This window comes from Saimiri boliviensis, chromosome 4 (assembly GCF_048565385.1).
Source record: "Saimiri boliviensis isolate mSaiBol1 chromosome 4, mSaiBol1.pri, whole genome shotgun sequence".
NCBI lineage: Eukaryota > Metazoa > Chordata > Mammalia > Primates > Cebidae > Saimiri > Saimiri boliviensis.
This window is the reverse complement of record NC_133452.1, coordinates 40,288,460-40,314,961: the sequence shown is the minus strand read 5'-3', so window position 1 is coordinate 40,314,961 and position 26,502 is coordinate 40,288,460. Positions and strand designations below refer to the sequence as shown.

At 35.6% G+C, this 26,502-nt stretch overlaps 1 protein-coding gene across 7 annotated transcripts in view; it reads left to right on the top strand.

The window, feature by feature from the left end:
- LAMA2 (laminin subunit alpha 2) overlaps positions 1 to 26,502 on the top strand; it is a 625,652-nt gene that overhangs the window by 559,269 nt on the left and 39,881 nt on the right. For 5 of the 7 annotated variants that reach the window (XM_074397493.1, XM_074397490.1, XM_074397492.1 and 2 more), the window contains 8 exons: positions 3,365 to 3,508; positions 4,538 to 4,671; positions 6,738 to 6,897; positions 10,471 to 10,595; positions 13,964 to 14,126; positions 14,801 to 14,945; positions 22,200 to 22,338; positions 24,368 to 24,379. In XM_074397493.1, coding sequence (XP_074253594.1) covers positions 3,365 to 3,508; positions 4,538 to 4,671; positions 6,738 to 6,897; positions 10,471 to 10,595; positions 13,964 to 14,126; positions 14,801 to 14,945; positions 22,200 to 22,338; positions 24,368 to 24,379 — 1,022 coding nt within the window. The remainder of the gene's footprint in view (positions 1 to 3,364; positions 3,509 to 4,537; positions 4,672 to 6,737; positions 6,898 to 10,470; positions 10,596 to 13,963; positions 14,127 to 14,800; positions 14,946 to 22,199; positions 22,339 to 24,367; positions 24,380 to 26,502) is intronic. The other 2 variants (XM_074397494.1, XM_074397489.1) reach the window with 1 other exon arrangement.

Below are 26,502 nucleotides of genomic sequence, written 5' to 3'. Positions count from 1 at the left end.
GTCCAAGAGCAAGACACTGGCAGATTAGGGACCAGTTTTTCTGCTTCCAAGATGGCACTTTGCATGCTGCATCCTCAGGAGAGGAGGAAAATTTTGTCCTCATATGGCAGAATAGCGACAGAGAGAGAGAGAGAGAGAGAGAGAGAGAGAGAGAGAGAGAGAGAGATATCTCACCCCTGTAAGCCTTTTTAATAGTGGCATCAATTCATTCATGAGGAGAGAGCCCTCATGACTGAAACACTTCCCAAAAGGCCCACCTCCCAACACTATTGCACTGAGGATTAAATTTCAAACACATAAATTTTGGTGGACATATTGAAGTCATAGCACTTACTCTACAGAATTAATTGGTAGCATATTAAGTATAACACCTCTGTTTTGTTCTAAGAATCACATTTATCACATATGTCTTCATACAGTAGATCGGTTGTAACCTCTAGTGGCATTAGATGCTCAGTTAGACTTGGAATTCTCAGATGGAGTGTTACCAGGTCAATTAGAGTTCAGCGCTGCTGCTCTGTCTGCTACACTTTTTTTTTTTTTTTTTTTTTTGAGACAGTCTAGCTCTGTGACCAAGCTGGAATGCAGTGGCATGATCCTGGATCACTGCAACCTCCGCCTCCCAGGTTCAAGTGATTCTCCTGCCTTAGCCTCCTGAGTAGCTGGGACTATAGACACATGTCACCACACTCAGCTAGTTTTTTAAAATATATTTAGTAGAGACACGGTTTCACCATGTTGGCCAGGATGGTCTCTATCTCTTGACCTCGTGATCCACCTGCCTCAGCCTCCCAAAGTGCTGGGGTTATAGGCGTGAGCCACTGCGCCCCTCTCTGTCTGCTATACTTTGACAATCCCCTTTTCAACACACCAATCATGTCATCCCCTATTATTTTTGCCAGGTTTACCTAAGCAAGGACTGAGATTCATTCTGTGACCAAATGATCCCACGTTTCATTTATATTCAGTCATTTCTACTCTAAATAATAACAGAGGGATATTATTCAATTGTGTTTTTTAAACAAAACTGATTTATTAGGAATTAAACTAGCCATAATACATCCATAGGACCAAGCTATAAAGTGTTTATAAAACAAAAATGAAGTAAACTACATACAGTCACTTTTTACTACTGATTCAGCCCTATTCAGAATTTGAATGATTGTCTGCCAGGCATAACGCAGTATGCTATTCAGTTCCACTCATGAATTCCAGTCAGATCTTGATTTTTTGTTCTCTTTGATCCTCTTATGATGTCAATGGCACTTGTAACCTGCCTCAGATATTAAATTTTCTCAATGCCAAAGTCTTCCCTGATAATGATTTTGGTTCACTTTCTGCAAATTGCTAAAAAAGTTACTATATCTAACACCCTTTCCTGAATGTTAAAAATATCTGAAGTGCATATTTTTCCCACCTGCCCTCTACTGTGTTGTCTTTCTCTTGCTTTGCTTTATTCTTTTTATCTGTAATTCCTTGGGTACCCTTTGGTATAGCTGCTATTCTAGCACAGGACACCCTTTGCCAACGCCCATTGCTCATCTACTTTACCATATTAACATCCAGGTAAAAATTGTACACTTCCTACCTCCATCATATTGCAATTCATTTTGACTCACCTACTCTCAACACTGTAGGTAGGAGGGGAACTCCATGATTTGCGAAGCAAAAAACTAACTTCCCAACTGAAAACCACCCTATCCAGAAGGCTATCTCCCTAGGACACAGGGCAAACACTCTGAGGACCATAGTCAGCCCCGAGTCCTACACCGATCAGTTGGCCAGCTGGCCCCACTTTTTGGGGAAGGGAAGAACAAGAAAGTGGTTTAAGCAGTACGCTTCCTGAAATGTCCAGCCCCAGGGCACCACACTCAGGCCCCCAGAAGTCACCCTCCTCCAGGTGGTGGAGGAAACAGCCCTTGTTTCTCTGCAGAACACAGTTTCCTCTTTGTGGAGATACAATCTGATTAGTAGATCAAATGAGGCAACAACAATAAACAAATAAATGACTTATGCAGGTCTGTAGGAGATGTAACAGATCTTCTGTATCCCCAGAAGTTCTCAAATCTGTATGAATTTGCCTATTGCAAAAATCCCTCCTTAGCCTTTTCTTTTGAATACAACCAATTGCAGTATACTTTCATGACCCTTGGAGAAGGGCCACAGTTCTGCCCATACTCAAACACAAATGAGACTCTTGGAGACACCTCCCGATGTCATGATCATATGGAGGCTGTTTTGGTTTCTAAGCTATGTTGTTGGGAGCCGGCACAGCCCTTCCATGGGGGTAATAATAACGCTGGTTGGTTTTCTTCCAAATGTGCAAATTACATGAGTAGCACAAAATGCTAGAAGAATGAAAAAATGGAAATTCACTGCTAGTGGAGGCCAAGAGGGCATTTGAACAAATGGCAAAGAGAGGTTTTACATCTTCCCCTCTCCCTGCCTCCTTCCGGAATGCTATCAATGAGCAAAGTTACAGATTCCCTTTGAGTCCAACCCACTATTTTGCTATCCTGAAAGTAACCCTTGGATGGTGATTTTCCATCTGACCCAATGGAAATTAAATCAAATAATCAACCAGTGTTATATACAATTGAAGGAAGGCTTTCTACATGTAAGTAAAAATTGGTGTGAACAGTGTTACTCTATTCATATAGGAATTCCTTTTTTAGCAATTTATAGTAATTTTTAAGGTGTTATTCAAAAGAAAAGGGAGCTATTAAATACATTAGTAGTGATAGCCATTGGAAATTATTTCTATTTCATTTTCTGGCAACTTCATAAAAAGGTATAATTTATTCTGAAATGTACATTCTGAGTGGAAGGATTAATATTCTTCTTATTGTTAGAACATCTAGAACAAAATCTATTTGTCCTCTTTCAACTGTAAGAGCATGGGAGAGTAAGTAATTTCCTCTTGAAAACTGAAAGAAAAATAGTTTCTTAGTTTAAGTGATACCAAAACCACTGAAATTTCAATGGTAAAATTTTATTAAACAGCCTTAATAAAGATCATTCTCATTAGCTCCATGTAAAATCACCTTTCTAAAATGTTCCCATATTCACAATGGAGAAAGGTATAACAGTAGAAATTTGTTAGTTGCATGCTTCAAAAAATAGTATGCTTACCTGACTTGGAACTGTGTACAACTCATTGTCAAAATTCTACTGGAAAACTGCTCTTCTGTGCCCTCATTAATGAGTATAATGGTGTCTGCATATGGGTGTTTAATGATGCTATTTGATGATAGGAAAATAACTTCAAAGAAAAAAACGATGATGGCTTTGTGATTGTTCAGAAGCTACTTCCAACTTTCTGAGATATTTACTCTTAGTTCTTCGTACCTTGTTTTTCTTAAAGATCAAAGTATCTGTGTCTTCAGGAGGTGACTGCATTCGAACATACAGGCCAGAAATCAAGAAAGGAAGTTATAATAATATTGTTGTCAACGTAAAGACAGCTGTTGCTGACAACCTCCTTTTTTATCTTGGAAGTGCCAAATTTGTAAGTCTAATATTGAACTTTTCATTAGGCTGCTGTATGTGTATAGCTGGAGGTTAATCCTGATATCAGGGAAAATGTATAGAATCCAATAACATGGTCCCCAAATTGTCTAATGTAGGCTTTCAGATTTGAAAACTTCAGCATCTTACCTCACAAAATTGTGAATTGTCAAATTAAGTTATAAGTCAAATGAGAGGAAGAAAACTACAGTATTTATTCACATTTACTTTCATTTGTCAATATATCAGCATTTCTTTTAAATTATATTTTTAGGTTCAGTGATTTAAGAAGAAAGGCTAATAAAAATAAAGCTATTTTATTTACTTTTTATTTATTTCTCTTATTTACTGTTCAAACTAAATTACAACAAACTCTCCTGTTAATGCAATGAAAATAGCAAAGTGTGTACTATTTTTTTTACCAGAGAAAACTCTTCAAACTCGTGTTGAATTTATGACCCAAATTGAAATAACACAGATTATGTCTATAAAAGCCCATCTATAAAGTTCTAATTTCTTCCATTTGAACTATTTGACTTTGCATGCATGGGGATCTTCCAAAATGAATAAGACTTCTTAAAAAAATCTGTCATGGCATAAGTCAATATTTGCCATTTGGGTAAGGAATTCTGGGTCAATTTGGGAAATAAAATCATAATTGCCCTCTGAAAAATGACAATATCCTTGGTGAAAATAACAATGAAGTCTAAATTTAAATATTTGCTTTCATCTTTACCACAAGTACCAGAGTGAGAAAGGCTTTTGTCTCAAAATTAGACCTAACTAGAATTGGTAAAATTAACAAACATGCCTGAGCATTATGAATTGTTTTTTGCCTTAAGGTTACAAAAATAAAATATTATTTTAGTAATATATAATAATAAATAATACTATTTGACAAATACTATCATGAAGCTTCTAAATATTTCACATGTCTGCAAATGGCACTTATTGAAAAACACTCTGCTGGTCTCCTCTTTAAAAGTGCTTTATAGCTGATATCTCTTGTTTTTGTATTTCTCTGAACTAGATTGACTTTCTGGCTATAGAAATGCGTAAAGGCAAAGTCAGTTTCCTCTGGGATGTTGGATCTGGAGTTGGACGCGTAGAGTACCCAGATTTGACTATTGATGACTCCTATTGGTACCGTATCGTAGCATCAAGGTAACCAACTTAATAAAGATTAAGATAATTAAATGACAGAATTTTGAAATAGTTTCCCAGTTTATAAGAAAACTTCTATTTCCATTTCAATAAGGCAGCTGTGTATGTATGTAGACACATGTATATGAATTTTACATATTATATGTATACATGTCTAGGAGTGGGTATCTTTGTCCTACTTGTTAGGAACTGACAGATCCTGGTATTGGCCAGAGGAATCATTCCATTTCTGACCCCTTCATCTTATGTCTGGTAGGAATTTGGGAGTATACCTGTTTTAGTCTTCCTATCTCGCTTGAGAAAAGTACTGCCACTCATTCTTAGGAAGTAGAAGCCAGAGCATAAGAGCTGCCATTATTGCCTGTCTTTGGTGTACACAACTTCTCTTTCAGTCTACATAGCCACCATAGGTACAAATAGTATCAAATGCTGAAATTCGTATGTAGCATATCAGGGTCCACCCTACTTAAAATGGGAAGTAATCAAGAATTGATTCCGTTATTGTATCTTTGGAGGTTTAATGCAATTATCAACGTCTAGCAGCATGTAGATTACATACAGAACTATCCCTGTCTTTAGCACTTCTCTCTCATTTTCTCTTCTGGTTCTCCCAATTCTCAACTCCCTGTTAAGCCCAAAGCAGCTAACAGTTGAGAGGTATGGTGAAGGGCCTAGGGCTAGACATGAAGCTGATTAGAGATAGAGAAGACTTAACTGGTAATTGTTGAATCTGGGTGATGAAAACATAGAGTTTTATTCTGTTTATATATACTTAAATTTTTCCATAATAAAAAGCTTGGAAGAAGGAGCCATGTGCAATGCCATGTGCCCATAGTCTCAGCTACTTGGGAGACCGAGACAGGAGGATCGCTTCAGCCCAGGAATTAGAGACTGTGGTGCATGATGATTGTGCTTGTGAATTACCACTGCAGTGCAGCCTGGGCAGCATAGCAAGACTTCATCTCTTAGAAAAAAATAAAAGTAGAAAAAAAAAATGAGAAGCAATATTTTTAGTTCTTTTTAAGCAAGTTTTTCAGCAAAAGTGTGTGTGCATGTGAGAGAGAGAGTGGCAGAGTGTTTTCACGTTTGGTGGTGTTAAGGGAATTAAGTACTTAATCGGGTTTAAGGACATTTATACTCATCAAGTACAGTTCTTCCTTCAGAAAATATACATTCTGTTAAAGAAGGTGAACCTTATTTGATAAATTCATTCTTTTGTTATCATGTATTTTACTTAACACTGAATCCTCAAAGATAAAAAGATTACCAAAATGAGACAGCAGGGAGAGAAATATGACACGGAAGTTTTGTTATGACTGCTCGTCTCAAAAGAGAGACCAGATTTTCATATTTAACAGCTCATGGAAATCAATCACTTTAAAAATAAAATGAAATAAAATGGTAATAACTTTAAAATCCTGTTAATTGAATTTAAAAGTGAATTTCTATGCAATTTGTACACTGAAATCTGAAAGGTGGATATTGTACTACATACGTTAAGATGCTGTGCCAAACAATAAAATTTATGCCATTTCAGGAAGACTACTTCAACAAACGGCGATCTAACATATTAAAAAGAATTTTAGGAAAAATTGTAAAGCTTATGATATAGAAGGTGGCTCATTTGGGGTCCATTGCTAAATTAAGTTAGACAAAATGCTGAATAAAGCAATATAAACTTGTGTAAATTGTATGTGTTGGTAAATAGTAAATTATTATATAAGCCATAGAAAAAAAGTCTTTCCACTTAACCAACAGCAATTCCATCAGTTAACTGCTGCTGTGTCATTTCATGTCAATGCACACACACACACAGAATCAGGATATGGTGCACACTGGTTCTGGTTGAAACTGATATAAGTGTTCAGCCAAAATCAGACTCTGAGTATTGATTTGACATATAATTAATTTGGAATGCTAGAAACTAAACAGCCAGTTTTCTCCTAAATTCTTAAGAACAAGTCTCTGCATTTTATATACCTTTTAAATCTGGAATTACCAGAAATGTGACACATATTTCATTTTCTGTATGTTCCTCCCCTTCATTTCAACATGTACTCTTGAAGAACTGGGAGAAATGGAACTATTTCTGTGAGAGCCCTGGATGGACCCAAAGCCAGCATTATGCCCAGCACATACCATTCGACGTCTCCTCCAGGGTACACTATTCTAGATGTGGATGCAAATGCAATGCTGTTTGTTGGTGGCCTGACTGGGAAATTAAAGGTAATGTGTTCATCCTCCTCCCATTCTATTTCATCTTTTGACAACTCCTGACATGATTGCTTCAGGAGAAGGCATGAAAAAGCTCTGTAAAACTTGACCATGTTTTACTTAACTTGCGTTTATGAAAACATGAATTTATTTTGAGTAAGAATTTTCTTCTTTGAATATTCAACCTGGAAACACAATATTTTTAAGCCTCTGTGTATTTACTTAAACAGCTGTTGTTTTGTCTTTATCTGTGGCATCAGTTTTTTGTATATTCTTGTTTTGGTTGCCTCAAGAGCAAAGTGTTTTTTAAGTATACCTCATCTTCTGAATCAATTTATGATTTATAGATATGAAGTGCTATAAAGTTCCTACTCACATCTAATTAAAAGATTTATGAACAGTTTGGGAAATATCACAGGAGCTATAAGCTTTCAAAACATGATCTGGTTTTTAAAGTTTTCAGATTGCTTTTATTCTTATAGGGTGATGCATTTAATATTCATAATTGCTTCATGACAGTCCTTGCTCATTTCAAATTGCAAAATGCCTGTCTTTTAAAGAAGCTTGTGTTGATTAAATGGAATTAGGTGTTGGGAAACCACTGTGGGTGAGATGCAGGAGCACAACAAATATGATGGATAATCCTGGGCTTGTCAGAATCACCCTGGGATGAGATTAGTCAGAAAATATGAAAAGCAAGGATGACCTCAAATTTATGAGGACTCAACCTTCATACAGAATGAGGTTATTTTATTTGCTTTAAGTACGAGATGTGACTCTAAAGTATGAGAATTGATGCCAAAACCACATGCTAAAGTTATCCTCATTGCTTAGAGCTTTATATAAATGTATATAGTACATAGTAATATATAGTCATATTATCGACTTTCTCTCCTTCACAGATAGATAACTATAGGGATAGCACACAGTAGTACAAAAAGCCATGAATTTCGAAATCAAATCCAGGATTTGAGTCCTCTCCTCTCCCACTTGCTAAAATATGACCTTAGGCAAGCCACTTAAACCCTTGGACTTTGGTTTTCTCAACTAGAAAAGAATGATAAAAATACCTACCTTGCTTGCGTATTGTAGGATGCAATAATACCTTTTTTAACATTCTTATAACCCTTCCTATATGCTAGGTAATGTTCTAAGTAATCTACATGAATTAACTTGTTTAATTTTTACAACAACCCTAAAAGGTAGGTCTTAGTTTGTTAAGATTGCTATAAGAAAAATACCATGAAACTGGGTAGTTCATAAATAAACAAACATTTATTTCTCAGTTATTGAAGCTAAGAAGTCTGAGATCAAGGTACTTGCAGATTTGGTGTTTAGTGAGGGCCAGTTTTTCATAGAAGGAGACTTCTTGCTGTGTTCTCACATAGTAGAAGCAGTGAACAAGCTCCTTTGGACCTATTTTTTAAGGGACTAATTCAATTCATGAAGGCCCTGCCCCATCTAAAACTCACTTCTCAAATGCCCTGTCTCCTAATACCATCACTTTGGTGGGTAGGATTTTAACATATGAATTTTGGGAGGGACACAAACATTCACAGCATAGCAAGGTGGATACTAATATTCTCCTCATTCTATAGTTAAGAAATCTGAAGAAGAGATGTGTTAAGTGTCTTGACTGTGGTCACACAGTAGTTAGCAGAGCTGGGCTTTAAACACAGGTTAATAGGCACAACAGTCTTCATTCTCAACATTTTGCTTCAGTGCCGCAGTGAATAGTGAGATGATGTGTATAAAACATATGGCAAATAGCTAAGATGTGGTAGTCACACCTAAATTGTACCTTAATAATTATTATGCAAATATCATTGGCACAAAAGCAGCATTCTGTCAGTCTCAGAAAAAAGAAAGAAAACATGAACAAATGAAATCTATAGAAAACCTTAAGAAATCATTTTGGCCAAGAATTATAAGGCTCCTGCCACACCAGAATATGAACCTAAAGCTGAAAACAACTAAATGAACTTGCTGATGAGCATTCAAATAAGCAGGAAAATCTCTCAAATATAGCTTTTCAGGATTCAAGAAGAAGCAAAAAGCAAGTAGAATTCGTAAGTAGGAAAATCAATCTCTAGAAAATTAAGAGGTTCAGAATGATGGTAGAGCATGGCAAGGACCACTCCGATATGCAAGTCAGGGGCTCTGACCAACAGTCTCTCTATGTGGCTGTGCAACATGTGGTCACAGCAGTGGGAAGATGTACATGTTGATGGATTTAAGCTACAACTATAGCTACAAAATGTTAACTATTCAGTAAGTGTCTTCTTATGTGTGTTCTCAAAACCAGACGAGTCAATGCACTGTTTTTTCCAGATAATTCGAGTAAATATGGGTTTACTTTGGCACAGTTTTTAAAGTTATAAGCACCAGAATATAACATGACAGTGTCACTCAATAACAGTAATACGTTCTGAGAAAGATGGAATTTGGCAATTTCCTCAATGTTCAAACATCGTAGAGCATACGGTACTCGCACAAATCTAGATAGTATAGCCTACTATACACCTAGGCTCTATGGTATAGCCTACTGCTCCAAGGCTACGGCATGTTACTCCACTGAATACTACTGTAGGTAATTGTAATTCAATGGTTAGTATGTGTGTATCTAAACATAAACAACATACAGTAAAAATACAGTATTATAATTTTATGAAAGCACCATCATATATGTGACCTGTCACTTACCAAAATGTTTATAATATGTCAATGCCAAAAAAGGTTGTTTAAATGTACAACCAACTTCTCTAGGAGGAAGCAGGTCATTCCCTTTCTTCATGATTGTTGTATGCATCAAGCCTAAGACCTTTCCTGTGAAAATGACACCAGGATTGAATTTGAACAGATTATTTATTGATTCTTTATTTGACTCCAGGCCCGGTGCTGTATATACCAACAAATGACGCCAACATGATTTCTTTTCATACAAAGTTGCTTTCTTTTTCTTCATTCTCTTGAATTTAAAATCTTCTTGGCTGTGAAGAGAAATTAAAAAATTTAGAGCAGCACTATCATAGAGTGATTTATACAAGTGCTTTTAAAAAATCTCTTCTATGTCATCAGCATGTACTCTTTCTTCTGATTTCAGGGGGAAAATCATTGTGTATGTGTGGCCCAAATTTGCCCCCCCAAAAAATGATGTAGGAGCACTAGTGTTTATTAAACTCCTTCTGTATCTCAGGCACTGAGATTGGTGCCATAAATAATCTAATTGTATTCTCACAACAATTCCACATTACAGACAAAAGAATAAAATTGTGGAGGTCAGCAGCTCACCTAAAGTAAGAAGCTGGGAAGTGTTTATTTACCAATGAGGAAAACTGCTGGAGCAAAGAGTAATCAACATTCATTGATAAAATAGCTGAGCTTTTCTTCTGTTGTTGACTCATCCTGGAGTAGCGCTAAGGATATTGATATAATACGATGGAAAGATGAATATGTGCAAATGCCAACATATCAGGAAGAATGGATAATGATCAATTTAGCTTCTGCTGATAATAACTCCCATGGATAAACCAAGATTACTTGTGAAACTCCAAATTCTAACAAATACGGTATTTCTTTCTGCAGAAGGCTGATGCCGTACGTGTGATTACATTCACCGGCTGCATGGGAGAAACATACTTTGACAACAAACCTATAGGTTTGTGGAATTTCCGAGAAAAAGAAGGTGACTGCAAAGGATGTACTGTCAGGTTAGTTGAGATGGGATCTCTCCCCAGGGTCTGTTCTGTGCATAATAAAAACTTCGATTTTATTGCATAATATTCTGTTATCATGTGCATGATATTGAGCAGGTTTGAAATGATTATGCTCAGAGGTGAAATTACCACAAAACTAATGAATCTTCCAGTCCCTGCCTGCATTTGTGCAGGCATTTTCCAAGGTCCTGTGAGATATACTAGCAGTATATTTTCATAGTCATATGTTTTTATAAAATTTGCAAAGGTAAGATATTTTGACTATGATCAGTTAAGAGATTATTCTCTTTCTACTCCAATGTCCCTTTATGTCCAAGGGGTTTTTTGTGTCTGTGAGTATCTTATTGTTATAATTTCTTTTTTCTTAAAGAGAGTTTTCCCAAAACTGATTAAATTTCAGGCCTTGCTGAGCATGAATTCACTCCATTTATGTTTTTTAAAAAAATTAGGATCCTATCCCAGGTTTTATCTCTTACAGGATTTTTTCAGTTGACACATAGGATCCTACAAGTGCTTCAGGTGGAAACCTATGGGATTTAAAGATTCTGCTTCAAGAGAGGAGAACAAGGGGCCAAGATAGTCCAGGAAGAAAGTGCCTAATACATGTCCTCAATTATAAGATAGAGGGTAGAACAAATAGGAATTTGAAAGTATTTAACATCCTATCATATTAAGCATATGTAAAGGATAAACATTTTTATATAAAAATGAACAGAGAATATAAAACATTTAGCTAGAAGTAGAGGATTTATCAGCATGAAAATCTTAGAGCCCTCTTTTCACCCAAGCCTAAAGAAATTTTATTATATTACATTAAAACTACAAAACATACTTTAAATACCTGCAAATTTAACATGTCATAACAGCAACTCAAAAACCATTAAGTGCTAAGGAGTTTGTGTTATTTTCAATATAAAGGACATACATATGTTTCTTCTAGGACCCAATTCCCTGCTAAAGAGTACACTTTACATTTCCTTCTCTACCTCTCTAGAGTTTCATAGAAGAAAGTAGCCCCAAAATGTTATCTCTCTAGAAGTTTTAACTTCTAACTCTTTGTTTCTTTTTGACATCATGGACTTGTCAACGTGAAATTGAGGATAGTTTGTGAGCCCGACCCACTCACTGTTTAAAATGGTTTTGTCAATAATCTTCAACAGCATCTAACATGGAAGGTTGTCTGTAAAATTCTTTCAATACATGAAAGACATTGACACCCACATTAATATTCTGCTACTCACAAACAAACACCAACTTTTCCCTAAGCATTTCTTCGGTAAATTTCTAAGTAGGATTTTCAAAAGCTTATTATCAAAAAAACATCTAAGGCATTTAAATATCCATTTAGCAGTGCATGTCATGTGAGACTATAACATCACTAATTACCAATTCTGCAAAGATTTTGCGCTTTCAACATATAAAGAATTATGCTAATTTATGATTATAATAGTACTCCTATATATTCATAGGGTGTTTTGTAGGTTGCAGAGATTGATACTTCCAACCTCCCGATACTAGAATGAATACAGTCTAGTCCCAGCCATGAAAAGACATCACCAGGAGGGGAAGAAAAGCTAGTTTTTTTTTTTATTTTTAGTAGAGACAGGGTTTCACCATATTGGCCAGGCTGGTCTCAAACTTCTGACCCTGTGATCCACACACTTCGACCCCCCAAAGTGTTGGGGTTACAGGCATGAGCCACCACGCCATGCCAGTTGTATAAGTTTTTAGTGGTTGGCCCCAATCCTATTTTCTCAGAAGCCCTGTTACTTGTAAGAATAGTTTTTATAGAACTCCTGGTGTTTGTTTATTTGTTGTTTTCAGGAAAACACTTATCACATTTGAACATAAAGAGCAATCATTCCTACTAAAGAGCAAGAGTGGTTTTATGGAGAATATGTAAAAGAGGAGGCTAAAAGAGGTAGACTGAGAAAATGTTGTGAAGACCTTAGAATGTCAATTTTAGAAATTTGCATTTATTCAATAGTCAGTAGAAGAGATAAAATTGTTGTTATGCTTTAGAAAGAGTAATCTGTCAAAGATATTTTTAAAAGTGTATCTTACTTTTCTCACACTTCTAAATTCACATTAAGATTAAAGCAAGGGAAAAAAGTTGCTATAAGTAAAATGTAGTTAGCTAAACATTGAAATGATGATATTTTAAATAGACTAAGACCCAATATTCGCCTGGGTCTTGTTGACTAGAGTTACATGTAGAAGAACATAGTTGCTCCAAAATAGCATAATTAATTTGTACTAACTTTACCAGACATCAAGTTTCAAAAGAGAAACAAAAGGCAAGTTAAGAAGCTTAGCATTTATTAATTGTAAAAGAGTAGGGGTCTTTTGGTAAATATATTCAGAATGAATAGGATAACTCTATTCTATTCTATGTCAAAACATTATAGAATATACCTGGAAGGACTCATATTTTTTCTCATCCCATAGTCTCCAATCCAAAGCCAGACTTACTTTGTTTCTCCAGGTGATAGCTAATGAATTAAGTGAAATCGACTGATCTACAGCTCTGTGTTTAGCCACTCCCAACCCATAACTCTTTCCCGCAGATATCTCCACAACTGCTATAGCATCAGATAGACAGGTAGATAGAGAGATACATAAAAATAGCCTCATGTTTGGAAAAAGTATTTTAAATGTTGTATTCACAAGACTTATCTTAGATATTCATTAATTATGCATCCAATATTGATTAAACATGTATTCTCTGTGAGGCAATTTGCTATACTAAAATCTTTTTCATCACACAAACATCAACTGGATTCTAGGATCCAAGTACTGTACTATATGTGCTAAATGCTGAGTTTGGGCCTGACTAGGACCTGGCCCATAATCTCTTAGATCATCTCATGAAATTTACATTCTAGTGAAGGAGACAGATAAAAAAAAAGTACAAAAAAAAATACAAGCCTCCTTCATTGTCTGAATCTAATTTGTTCCAGAAATACTTGTTAGAAGGCAAGAATTCAGAGTAGGATTCTATATATGAGAAGTGTAATAATGTCTTCTCAGCCCATCCAGAAACCCCACCACTTTGCCCAAATACCTCTAAGACACCCTTAAGCATCAATGTAATTATCTACTACCAAGTACTTCTACAAAATATAAAGCACTAAAAACAATAATGACTTAGTTATTGCACTCCTAATGAAAGGTGAAAGATGGTTTTTACTTAGTCTAGCACAGTGGCAGTAGAGGTGGAGATATGTGGAAGGAATGAAGATGTATTTAGGATACTTGCTGCCCTACCACAGCCTGCAAACTCATCACTATTCAATGGTGCATTGAATAACGACAGACCAAAGAGACATGATCTGATTCATGTGAAATGCCTCTCTTCTCAGTCCTCAGGTGGAAGATAGTGAGGGGACTATTCAATTTGATGGAGAAGGTTATGCATTGGTCAGTCGTCCTATTCGCTGGTACCCCAACATCTCCACTGTCATGTTCAAGTTCAGGACATTTTCGTCGAGTGCTCTCCTGATGTATCTTGCCACACGAGACCTGGTAAAGATCATATGCATAGCAGATCTTCTGTGACTGAAAATGTGTTTGCTTCTTTTATCCGTTATTGGTAAAATTATCAATTATTTTTTTAGAAGTCTGGGGTGGCTATCTGACAACCAAGAATAGGTGATACAGATAGTGCTTATATATTTTCATTAATAACTGTAATCACAGATTCAATTTAATTACTATTTATTTTTGGTACAACTCTCCACATAATCCTTTAAGCAATGCATCCAGTAATAATTGTTCCCAGCATGGAGCCATGCAGCATCAAAATGCTTCCTTTATCTTCTTTCAGAGACATAAGTTGAAAAGGTGATTCTAAATATTCCTTGGCCTCGTTTTTTTCTGGTCAGTATTTCTTAGTGAATTCTTTCAGGGAACGTACCTTTTGGTTCACTTAATATGTTTTCAAAGGAACTCACATTTTACTACTGTAATAAAAGAGTATGTCTTAGAAATGTGTTTGTGACCATTTGGATCATAGTATCACAGCCACAAAATTTCAGAAAATAGGAATACCAATTCTATTTTCAAAATGGGTTCTGTAACAGAGCGACATATTCAGCAATTTAGCCACAAGATCCTAATATAAACCCCGCCAAAAAAAGCGAACACTCATATATTTCTCTGTGTATCTAATCACTGGTGTATGTTTACTCTGTTAACAGAGAGACTTCATGAGTGTGGAGCTCACTGATGGGCACATAAAAGTCAGTTATGATCTGGGTTCGGGAATGGCTTCTGTTGTCAGCAATCAAAACTATAATGATGGGAAATGGAAATCATTCACCCTGTCAAGAATTCAAAAACAAGGTGAGTTTTTACAGTAATAATGCAATATGGGGCTTAATCATGCAATCCAAAGTACACACGAACCTGATCAAGAGGAAGATTCTGTCTATAATTTTAGCTACTCATAAGTTCAGTGAAAAATTGATATAGTTATTTTTTTGGCCTAGATTGTAGGTGATTTGGGTTAGACATGACTGATTGAAAAGCCAAATGGTTCTCTGTCATTTTCTTTTGAAACTGAGAGCTTAATCTGAAAGCATAAAACTGTCTTACAACTTGCAAAATTATATCCTGTAATGTGTTTGAAAAATGTTGGGTGCTTTTCTTCCTATTTTGCCAAGATGCTTCCTTTAAAGCTGCCCACAGTAAAATCTGTAGGGGTGGTAGGACATAGTTATCAGTTTTTTGCTCATTTAAATTGCCAAACATTTGTATGCATGCAAGTAAATAATTGGTCAATAGTAACATGGCATGTTAATGGTTCTGGGACATTTTAAAACACTTTCACAAACATTGTTTTGTCTGATCACATAGCAGGTATTTTGTTGCAATGTTAGAGAAAGTGAAATATATACTCAAACTTTTATGTGGTCACAGACATATTTATAAAAGATGTCACAACCAAGTCAGAAATCCAAATCTATTCGTTCCGAGTGTAGTGCTATTGCTATTTAAGTATGTAATTCCACTAACTCTGTGTACTACAGCATTACCAACATCTGGAAATGAAACTTTGTTACTTCTGCTAATATAAATAGGCCTAACTAATGTTGCCAATGCCAATGTGACATTTCATGAAAATTTAAATTTAACTTTGTACTGTCTTTCATTTCTGCATTTAATAAATATCTGCCAAGCAACTTCTAAGTACCGTGTAAGATCTAAATGAAGTTCTAAGTTCTTACCTTGAAGGAACTTGTATCAAAATGGGGAGAAAGACAAGTGTCAATGCTTAGAGGGTAGAGAGCTAATTGCTGGATGTGTGTACCTGGCTAGCAATCTCAGAAGAGGGACACTTAAGTCAAACAGGGAGGTGAGTTTCCACTGGAGTGCCCTGAGGTATAAACTGGTTGAGGAATTAGCTGGATGAAAAGTATGTATGGACATTTTGGAGTAGTGATCATTGTGTGAAAGCCTGGAGTCATCAGAGAGCATAACATCCTTTTCCAACTGCATTTCCAACATGAAACTCTAGAGAAATTCCTCATGTGGGATAAAAACTGGCTGTGCAATTTTTTATACTGGAGTGCTGCTGCATACGTTTTTCCTGTGTAAGAGGCACAATGCACATTTGCATATTAGAAGCTCTGTATAGTTGTTCAGTAAGAAGAATGTTTAACTGTTTAACCCAGAATTTCCCAGATTTCTTTAATCAGAGAAATCCTTCCATTCCTGTAATACTAGCATTCTGCTGAACACACTTTGGGAATGCTTTAGTAACTGCAAGTGAATCCATAGCCTACATGGATAAATGTTGGCAGAAAATTATCAGTAGGGGCTGAGAGATAACAGAACCAGTGTATAAGGGGGCATATGAGCTAAGCGAGTGACTTTCAACTTTATCCTGAAAACTATAGGGATACAGAGAACTCTAAGAGTTTTAAGAAAGGATGTGGTATCCTAAGACTTGTGCTTTGGTAAAGTTTCTTTAGCAGCAGTTTTGAGATTTGTAACAATTTAGGATGCTACTGAGTCTGATGAGTCTAGCGTCTCCCCACTAAGTTCTCTTCAGTAATAGAATAACAGATTTGGAGAAAGAAGGAAAAGATGGATATGCATTATAAAAGAAAAAAAAAAGACAACCCAAATATTCATCAACAGATAACTGAGAAAAGAAAATGTGGTATATATACACCATGGCATACTCTGAAGCTATAAAAAAGAAGGAAATCATGTTTTTTGCAGCAATCTGAGTGGAGTTGGAGGTAATTATCCTAAGTGAAATAACCCAGAAACAGAAAATCAAATACCACTTGTTCTCACTTACAAGGCAAGAAGCTAAACAATGGATACACATAGACATGAAGATGGAAACAATAGACACTGCAGACTCCAAAAGCAGGGAGGGGGGAGGAGGGGTGAAGGTTTAAAAATTGCCTGTTGGGTAGTGGGTTCACTAAAAGCCCATACTTCACTCTTACGCAATATATTCATGTAATAAACCTGCATATGCACCTCCAAATCTAGGATTTTAAAATAATAAAAGCAAAAATAAAGACATTGAGAACTCTAGGCTGAATTGGCTAATGCTACAAACTCTAAAGATAATAATATGCTTGGTAAATGTACAGAGTAACAAACGGATAAAATGATTCAACAACTTAGGAGAACAACTTTTATAAATGGTCACCTTGGAAATGCTAATTTCCATAATCAGTCTGCTATCTCAACTTTTATTCTGCCTATTAAAACAAATAACCAAAAGATCTGTGCTCTGAATCAATGTTAGTCAATGGTCAAGTTACAGAATCATGTAAGTTTGAAAATAGGTAAAAACAGGTTTCAGGTTTATTGTAACTCCAACATTCCATCAATTCAGAAAGTTCTTCCCCCAATAGGTCTAATTTTTCCAAATTTTACTAGAGCTACTAACTGTTACCGTTACTGTTACTACTCTGCAGTCCAGAAATCAGAAAGATCTTCTGTTCCATTTCTGGTTTCTAGTTCAATCCCTTTGACACAGTTGGCTGGTATCTTCTCACTTATAAATCTTCTCCTTGGCCTTCAAATTGACTCTAGACTCACATTGCTTTTTGCCTTCCTGAATATTCCTGTCAAATGCACCAAGCAGTTATTCTCACTTTTCTTTTGGGTATTAATGACATGAACCATTCTCCTTTCTTCTCTAATATATCTCTATGGTATCACCATTAAAAAGAAATCAAGCTTTATGAGGTTCAGTTGTTCAGAATTTTGAATCTCAAATTAGACGAGGAACTTCTGCCTCCTCCTGCCCATAGTTGTTCCCCATTCCCTGTCATCTCTGGTGTAAGAGAGAGATTATCACCAGAGAAGAAACTTCTCAAAAATGCATGTAATGAAACTATAGCTGTTTTTTCACTTGTATTCTCATATAGCCAATATATTTTCTCTGATACTTTTAAAGCATTTTGTGATTATAGCAGGTCAGTTATATATGTATTAATTTTTCCTTATAAAAAGAAAACCATTTGGGAAGCCACAATGGAAAAAGCAAGTGTTATAAACAAATAATTCACAAAAGAAAAAGGAAGACTTCTTATAGAAAGTTGAAAAATTCAATCTCAATAGATTACAAGCATCTGGTCCTTGACCTGCAGTAGCAATATCCAAAGATCACACTTAAAGCAGTGAAATATAAATTTAAAAGGAAAAGAAGAAAGGCTTGGCAAAATAACCTTACTACCTGCTTTGATAAGATTCGCTCTTCTAGGACACACTTATTAAATACCAACTATGCATCAGATGCTGTGCTGGATCAATGAAGATGCATACAGTTCCTACCCTTGAATAACTTACCTGCTGCACAAGTAAGCAAATTCTGTAGGATACAGTAAACACCAAGAGAGACAGTATGGAGGGAGAGAAATAAGGCACTAACTGAGCCCTAAGGCATTTTTTGGTTGAGGGGGTGTAGATAGGAGGGGTGGAAGCAGTTGCAGGATGATCCAGGCCAAAAAGCGTCATATGAAAAGAAAATGTATAAAAATACGGATTATGTGGGCTGACGTTGTAATTAGTTTGAATTATTGGAGTTTAAATTTCAAAAGGAGTGATAATAGACAGTGCTGGGCATGTTGGCAAGAGGGCCAGATCACAGGAAGCTATTTAAACTATGTCGAAGAGTTTGCAGCTCATCTTGATGAACTTGATTTTAAGTAGAGATGTGATAGGGTAATTTCAATTTAAGTATATTAGTGTCAGTGTGGAAGATGTATTTTCAGAAGACCAAACTGAAGACAAAGTGAACAATTAGCTTCGATAATAGTCTAGGCAGGAGGTAAATGATGATTGAAGTAAGAGTTGCATTGGGAGTTGACATCAAAGAAATGCAAAATAAATCCACCATGTGATATCACTGCACAGTTATTAGAATGTCTAAAATTAAAAAGACTGACCACACCCAGTGTTGCCAGAAGGTGGAGTCACTGGAACTCATACCCTGCTGCTGAGGATATAAAGTGGCATAATGCGGAAAGAGGTTGGCCATTTCTTAAAAGGCTAAATATACATCTACCATACAAACCAGTCATTTCACTCCTAATTATTCACCCAAGACACATGAAAGCATATTTCTATACAAAGATTTGTACTAGAATGCTCACATTACTTTTATCTGTGTTACTCAAAAACTAAAAACAACTCAAATATCCATTAGCAGGTAAATAGATACACATAAATAGTGGTATACCCATACAATGGAATACTACTCAGCAGTAAAAAAATAAGAAAATATTAATATATGTACAAATCGGATGAATATCCAAATAGGCAGGCAAAAAAAGAGTACATTTGTATAAAATTACATGGAAAATAGATATAAACTTGAGTTTGCCCAGATGGCTAAAGCCTGAGATGTGGGCAAAGGAAGAGGCATTGGAAAACATCAACGTTTTAAAAGTGTTCAAAAATAGATCTCAGGGTAGGAGATTGAGAATGAAAGCTCAAAGAAGCCAAGGAGCTTGATGTTTTGGAAGCCAGAAGAAATTTCCTGTAAGGAAGGAAATGATAACAGCATTAAATACTGCATAAACATGGATGAAGATAAAGATTCAAAGGAGTCCACTGAGTTTGGATATAGGGAGGTCTCTATGGACTTTTAGCAAGACCAGAGTCACAGAGTAGTAGTGGGAGAGGAATTGAAATAAGGCTCCAGCAATGTGGGTCGTTGCTCATTTTCACTGACCAGATAGCTTGTTTTACATGAATTATTCTCAGCTAGTTGGTAAAAGCACTGTCCCTTGAAATTCAAGTACAGTCCTTCAGGAGGGTGTTCCCTGTGTTTCTTGAGTTAGTTGTAGAACCACAGTCACTGATAGAAGTGTGCCCTATCCCCCAAATGCATTGATATGGAATCAAAGTTGAGAACACTCAGTTAGATTTCCAGTGGATCAAGAAAGAGGAAAAACGAATAACCAAAGTTAAAAAACGTTAGCTTACAACAACTCAGAATTGATTATAAATTATTTGTTAAGCCCCTACTCTGTGTCTATTATTTAATAAAACCCTTATTTCCCTACCTACTTATAAATCACATCTGAACTCATCAACTAAAATTTTGTGTTAATAGCCTACTTTTCTATTCTGTAAAGAAAAGAAATAGGACAAGAAATAAGAGCAAGTATTAGCATTTCCTGGTAGAACCCATTTCATTGCTATCACTCATGAAGGACACGGTAAAGCCCTTCCTTTAAGTCAGTAGAAATATGCCAACCTGTCTCTCTGCCAAAGTTACCACTTGGGCCAGTGAATTTCAATTCAATTGTGTTTATGCTCTTTAATCATTTTTTCTTAGAATGATTTCTAAAAATGCATACATTCATTCTTGGATAAGGAGGAAAACTACCTTCAGTCACTGGCTTGCCTGTGATAGAGAGGCAGAATCTCATTTTCAGACACCATTAAAATACCAACCAGGTCTGCAGAAAGAGACTATTTTCATCTTCCAGTCAACAGCCCCATATGAAAATGTCTTTGCTGATCTAGATAAAAAGAAATATGCATGAAAAAGTCTTGAAAACAGTTTTATAAATCTATTTTCTTTTAGCCACCAGTCCAGTCAAGGAGATATATGTATATGAAACTAATTATGTATACAAAAATAATAAAATATGTGTGTGAAACTAATCCCATTCTAAAATCTTAACTTGCTAACTATATTTAATAGGACAATTATTCTTTTAGGTGTTTTTCTTGTTTTCACAAAAGTCTAGTTTGAGGTGTTTATTGGTTTGTGTATTTGATTTTGGTCCTTTTTAAATAAGGCATTGTATTTGACTTTATTGAAGATATATTTTTTTGAAATAAAAGGGCTATAAACTTCAAGAGAATTTTGGAATTTGATGTTTCTCTGTGTTTTTCGAAGAATGCTGATTCTAAAAGATGATGGGTTGAATGAAAATAATAATATTTCATGGTCAAATGAATTTGAGAGATACTTTTTGCTCTCTGTCCTTCTCTTGGAGCATTGCATTGCATGTTAGCATGCTGAAAGATCTGGTCAGCCACAAAATTAAGGAGATAAACGTTTACCTTTTTATAACCCAGTATTTGTCATATTTATTTGAGCCAGGAACTTACAAGAACTAGCATCCTAAAGAATAAATACTTGGAAATTCCCTTATAACCCATTGATTCAAATGCCCATTTTCAAATGCTTGCTAATTCAGATCCTACATCAAGCAAAGATTTAGAGGCCAAATCTATCATCTTAAGGAACTGATGTCAATATGCATCAAAGGTGCATATGAAGTAGTTAAAGGCTGAGTCTAAGGAAATATGGAAAAGTATGTAATTCAGAAATAACCTAGCTTGACCCCTAAGAAGGGGGCAATAGTGAGAGGGATCAACGAGATCCCCTGCATTCTGAACAATGCAGTTTGAACAGAGATGTGCCTCTTCTTTCCTTATTTCTTTCTATTTCCAGATTCTTATCTCCATCACATTAAAAATACTTTGAGAGACCCAAGAGAAAAGCCATAAGGCATGAGGAGTGTACCTCTGTCACAACGCTTAGCATCCCAGTCTAAAATGTAATTTACAGTGGGCCTGGATCCCACCACTTCCCTGTACAACATCCCCTTCCACTTCCATGTACAACCATATTTTACAACAGTAACACTTTGCAGATGAGTCTAAATCCCAGTAGTTGCTGTGGATAGTGAAACTTACAGAAAGAGCCAGCGTGTTTCTAATTAATTATCTGATTCCTAATTAGATATCTCTTATTTAGCATGTTTTAATCTTCCTTTATTTTCTAGCTACTTATGTAGATTATAGAAAACTACATCAAATGGATCTTTGATGTCCATTTAAATTTATCTCTTTTATCTTCATTGGTTTGCCTTCATTGGTGTTCAAGCTATTATTTTCATGCTCTTTGTGGGATAGTTTAATCGTGTATTTTATTGATGTTTTTGTTTCTGTAATTATCAAATTGCTAAATATAGTACAAATGCTTGAGAAAGTTAATGTGAATTCTAGAATTAAACCAAATTTGTCTTGAAGTATTAGTGATGATATAGTTGTGGTTGATACCACTCAAATAAAATGTTAAACTTTCTATCTCCTTTACAGCCAATATATCAATTGTAGATATAGATACCAATCAGGAGGAGAACATAGCAACCTCATCTTCTGGAAACAACTTTGGTCTTGACTTGAAAGCAGATGACAAAATATATTTTGGTGGCCTGCCAACGCTGAGAAACTTGAGGTAATTTAGTTTATATGTAAAGCTAAGGATTAAGTTTTAATTAAATGACCACTGTGTTCACTAGAGTTCTGAAGTTTGATTACAATAGAAATGTCATATAACCCCTGGTTACAGAAAGGCCTGATTAAAAAAAAAATCATGTTGCATGTTAGAACACCAGGATTTAGAAACTAAAGGACTAATTTGACATCTATGTTGAAGAAATGGATTGGAGTTGCTCTTTCCTTTATATGCACCTGCTGAAAAGGTAGAGGCCAGAGTTGAATGTGGATCTTGTAATCGCTGTTCTCCTTATACATTCACCGGAGATAATGGCACTCTGACATTGCTTAGTGTTCTGAAAATTAGTCAGTATTCCAGGATACTATGAGTATAACCTATTTTATTGCCTAGCATTAGCATCATAATGGCATATTGGAGCTTTCCCATATGCCTAATACAAGAACTATATTGGCTGTTCTCATGCCCATGCCAACATTTTTTTCTTAATTTCACATATGCATTTTAGCTAGCAGTACAGGGAGACACATTTGCTTCCTAATTTAGTTCAAAAAAATAAAGTAACAAAAAATGTCAGAAAAATCTCACATGCCACTTAGCTAATTTACTGCTCATTATAAAACAGAAGATCGTCTATATGGATGGTACTTAGTGCTCAATAAATGTTAACTAAACTCTAATTATAATGGGATTAATTGATTTGGTTAAACTATAAGAGTTTACTACAGACTACCATGTTTTTAATTTCTCATTTTGCTTAATTAGTTTGGTACTTTTTAAAGGATATGAAAGTTCTGTCTAGGTGTTTCTACTCCAAAAAGACAGATTATGTTTTGCAAAACCCCAGAGTATCTGAAAAGTATGTTGATCAGTTATTTTCATATTTCCCAAATGAGCAGTGAAAGTTGTCTCATTCTATGACAGCTAGTGTGCAGGCTAAAATTTCTGCTCCCCAAATCTAAACTCATAGATGAACTCATAGATGAAGCAACTGTCTAATTATCTCATGAGCTTCATAGTGTAAATAAATTGATCTTCATTCATTGTAATGTGTTTCTATTAGAAAAGGAATAGATTTAAAGTGTCAAGTCAGAAAAACATTACAAATCAGATTTGAATAGTACCACAGTTATTACCTAGAAATTCATTTACCAGATGACTAGTCATTAAGCAAATGTTTCTTGAGTATCTACTGTGTGACAGGCTCCATACTAAACACTAGGAATCCAGTGGTTGTTCAAATCCAAGATTTACTTTACAAGATCATTAACTATATATTATTGAGTGAATTAAATACAGCCAAACTAAGATTATTCAAATCTAGCTTCATTTATTCTAGTGAAGATTTTAATTATCATAAAGTGATTTTTAGGAATTATCTATAAGGATGTATCTGTTAAAGTCTGGAAAATCTGTTAAAATCTGTAAAATCTGTGTGTGTTAAATGAATAGCACCAAAATGTTTTTACTTTCATGGTACAGCATTACATAATTACAGTATATTTCTATACTGTGGCATATTATTTCAAAACAACCTTTAGAGGTATATTTGTGATTGATAAAGAAATCAAACATTCATAGTTACCTGTTATTTTGCCTGCAGACAGGTTCTCAATACGACAAAGTGCAAAAGATGTGGCAAACATAAATTATTTTTATATGCATTGTTAAGCTCAAGCTCTTTGAGAGGCAATGTTTATAAGCCATTCATGAATAGTACAGAAGACTGACATTGCACATTTTCCCCACTTATTAGATTGATAAGAACAAGTACTTTAAATTCATATTTCAAAATAAAAATTTTCCAAGATAATAGTGTGAGCTGTGGTCATATTTCGGTTCTAATTTCACTGCAGTCAAGGGCATGTGTCTATTTTTAGTTCTGTTGGGGCTTCTGCATTTCTTTCCTTTGTAGATCCCTGTGAAATGATTTTTTAAAAGATTTATGATTAAAGCTTATTGTTTTATTAAACGAAAATGTAATTAAAAGTAAATCGTTTTATTTTTTTTTCTCTTTCCCGTTACCTAGTATGAAAGCAAGGTAAAATTTAAATTTATGCATGCCTTCTTCCAGTGCATGGGTTGGGTAAATGTGGCTTCTTAGATAAAGCAGTCGTGCAGAAGCAGAGCAACACCAGTGCAGCTTTGTTCGCAGTATGTTTCATGAGCAAGCCATGCATTCTGTGAGAGTTCTCATGCTGCCCCTTGCTGGCCAACATTCTGCTGCTTATCCACCACCAACTGGGCTGCAAGTTAAGTTGTCTCACCAGCAAAGATGATAGATTTGCTCTGCTCACTTGTTCCACCATCTGCGCACAGTGCCCCTGGTGACTAGCAGCACACACTCAAAAGGCAGCTGGTCCATTTCTGGTACACAGTCTAGTTCTGGGGAGCACAGTAAAGTGGTCTCTTGGGTTGAACCCTGGGCTCTGGCCTCCCTAGTACCATGCTGTCTGCTGAAGAATTAAACTGTGCTCTCACATGCTTACCACTGCCTTCTTGCTTTTTGCAGGCCTGCAGATATGCAAACATTTACACAGCCTTTGCACCTCTTGTCAAAGTTGTTTATCTATTGACATGTTTATTTAAAACTAGCTACAGTGCCAGATGAAGGAATCTCTGGAAATACTATATTTAAAATAAGTATTTGCATGAATAGTAAAGAAGTATGAGATAGTTCTCTTAGCTTCTCAGGAATATTTTAATTCTTACTTGCATTAGCATAAAAGCTGTGAGCAGCAAACCTCCATAAATGGCTAACCAAATCCCAGAGACATGCAGGGCTGGTATGCTCTGGCTGGAGCTAAAGCCTGGTGTTTTGGCATGTCAGAGCCCAGCTGTGCCAAATTTCTGGAAAGAAGATAATAAAGCCGAACTGATCCAAGATATTTTTAAAACCAAGACTAGATTTTTAATAGAAGGAATAGAATATACAGAAATGAAAGTAGGGAAAAAAACAAACCATGTGTTTTATCATGATACTGTTTTCAGACCACCAGTTGTGCTACGTTTGCTGAGATGGCTAAAAAGCAAAGGCTGGCTTTCATGGAAATATATGTTGGAGAGCACTCCATAGCTTTGTCATTTTGCCTTTGAGTGGTGACCCTCAAGAAACAGACTGGTGGTTACCAATGAGTCCAGTCACCTTACGTGACTATCCCCTGTGATTGTCCTAATATTGAGGTTACTAAATCATATTGTGGAATGGTTCTTTGTATTTCCACGAAACAATTAACTACATAACTTGTAGGTATGATTTACTTTATTAACAAGACCTCTGAAAAAAAAATTGTGATAAGTCAGTCTTTCCATAAAGGAAAATATAGAAGCAAGTGAACACTGTTAAGGAAGTTCACCATTTCCTTTGCATTATACAAGAAAAATATAAATGAGATTCTCGCCTTCCAGTTGGGCAAGTTCTTTATAATAACATACTGACTGAACAAAAACAAAACCCTGGGAACAAGAAAAAATTGTCAATGAAAATAAAGAAGTTCCAGAAAGGAGTAGGGGGTGGAAACAGACAGATACCTGACATGAAGTAAGTCACCTGATATACACTGCCAAGGTCTAATTTGTTTCTCAACCTGTTTTTCCTCATGCCACGTGTTTTTCATTAAGATAAAAAAGGGAACTTGGCATCATGGGACAATGAGGAGAGAATTAATCATCACCCTATCAAGTATAACATATTGATGCCAATGCTGATTAACGCCACATAAAGAATTATCTTTTTTACTCCTATATACTTTCACTGTTCAGTATAGTAGCCACAAGTCACAGTAGCTATTTAACTATAAATTAAATACAATTAAATAGCAATAAATATTCAGTTTCTCATTGGGACAAGCTACATTTCAAGTCCCAATAGCCACATGTGACTAGTAACTACTGATTTGGACAGTGCAGAATAGACAATCAATCATCATCACAGAAAGTTCTGTGGGACAGTGCTGTTATAATTAAGGAAGTATCAACATCACTGACATTCTGCTAACCTTTGTTCTTTGAACAATTACTGTGTGCAAGGCTGTTCCTTAATTTAGTAAACCTGCACATCTTGATCATGTAGACACTATGATGATTATTATCATGCCCATTTCACATACAACACTGAGTCCTGGAGAACTCAGATCACTTACAACATCTGGACTCAAGGGCAAG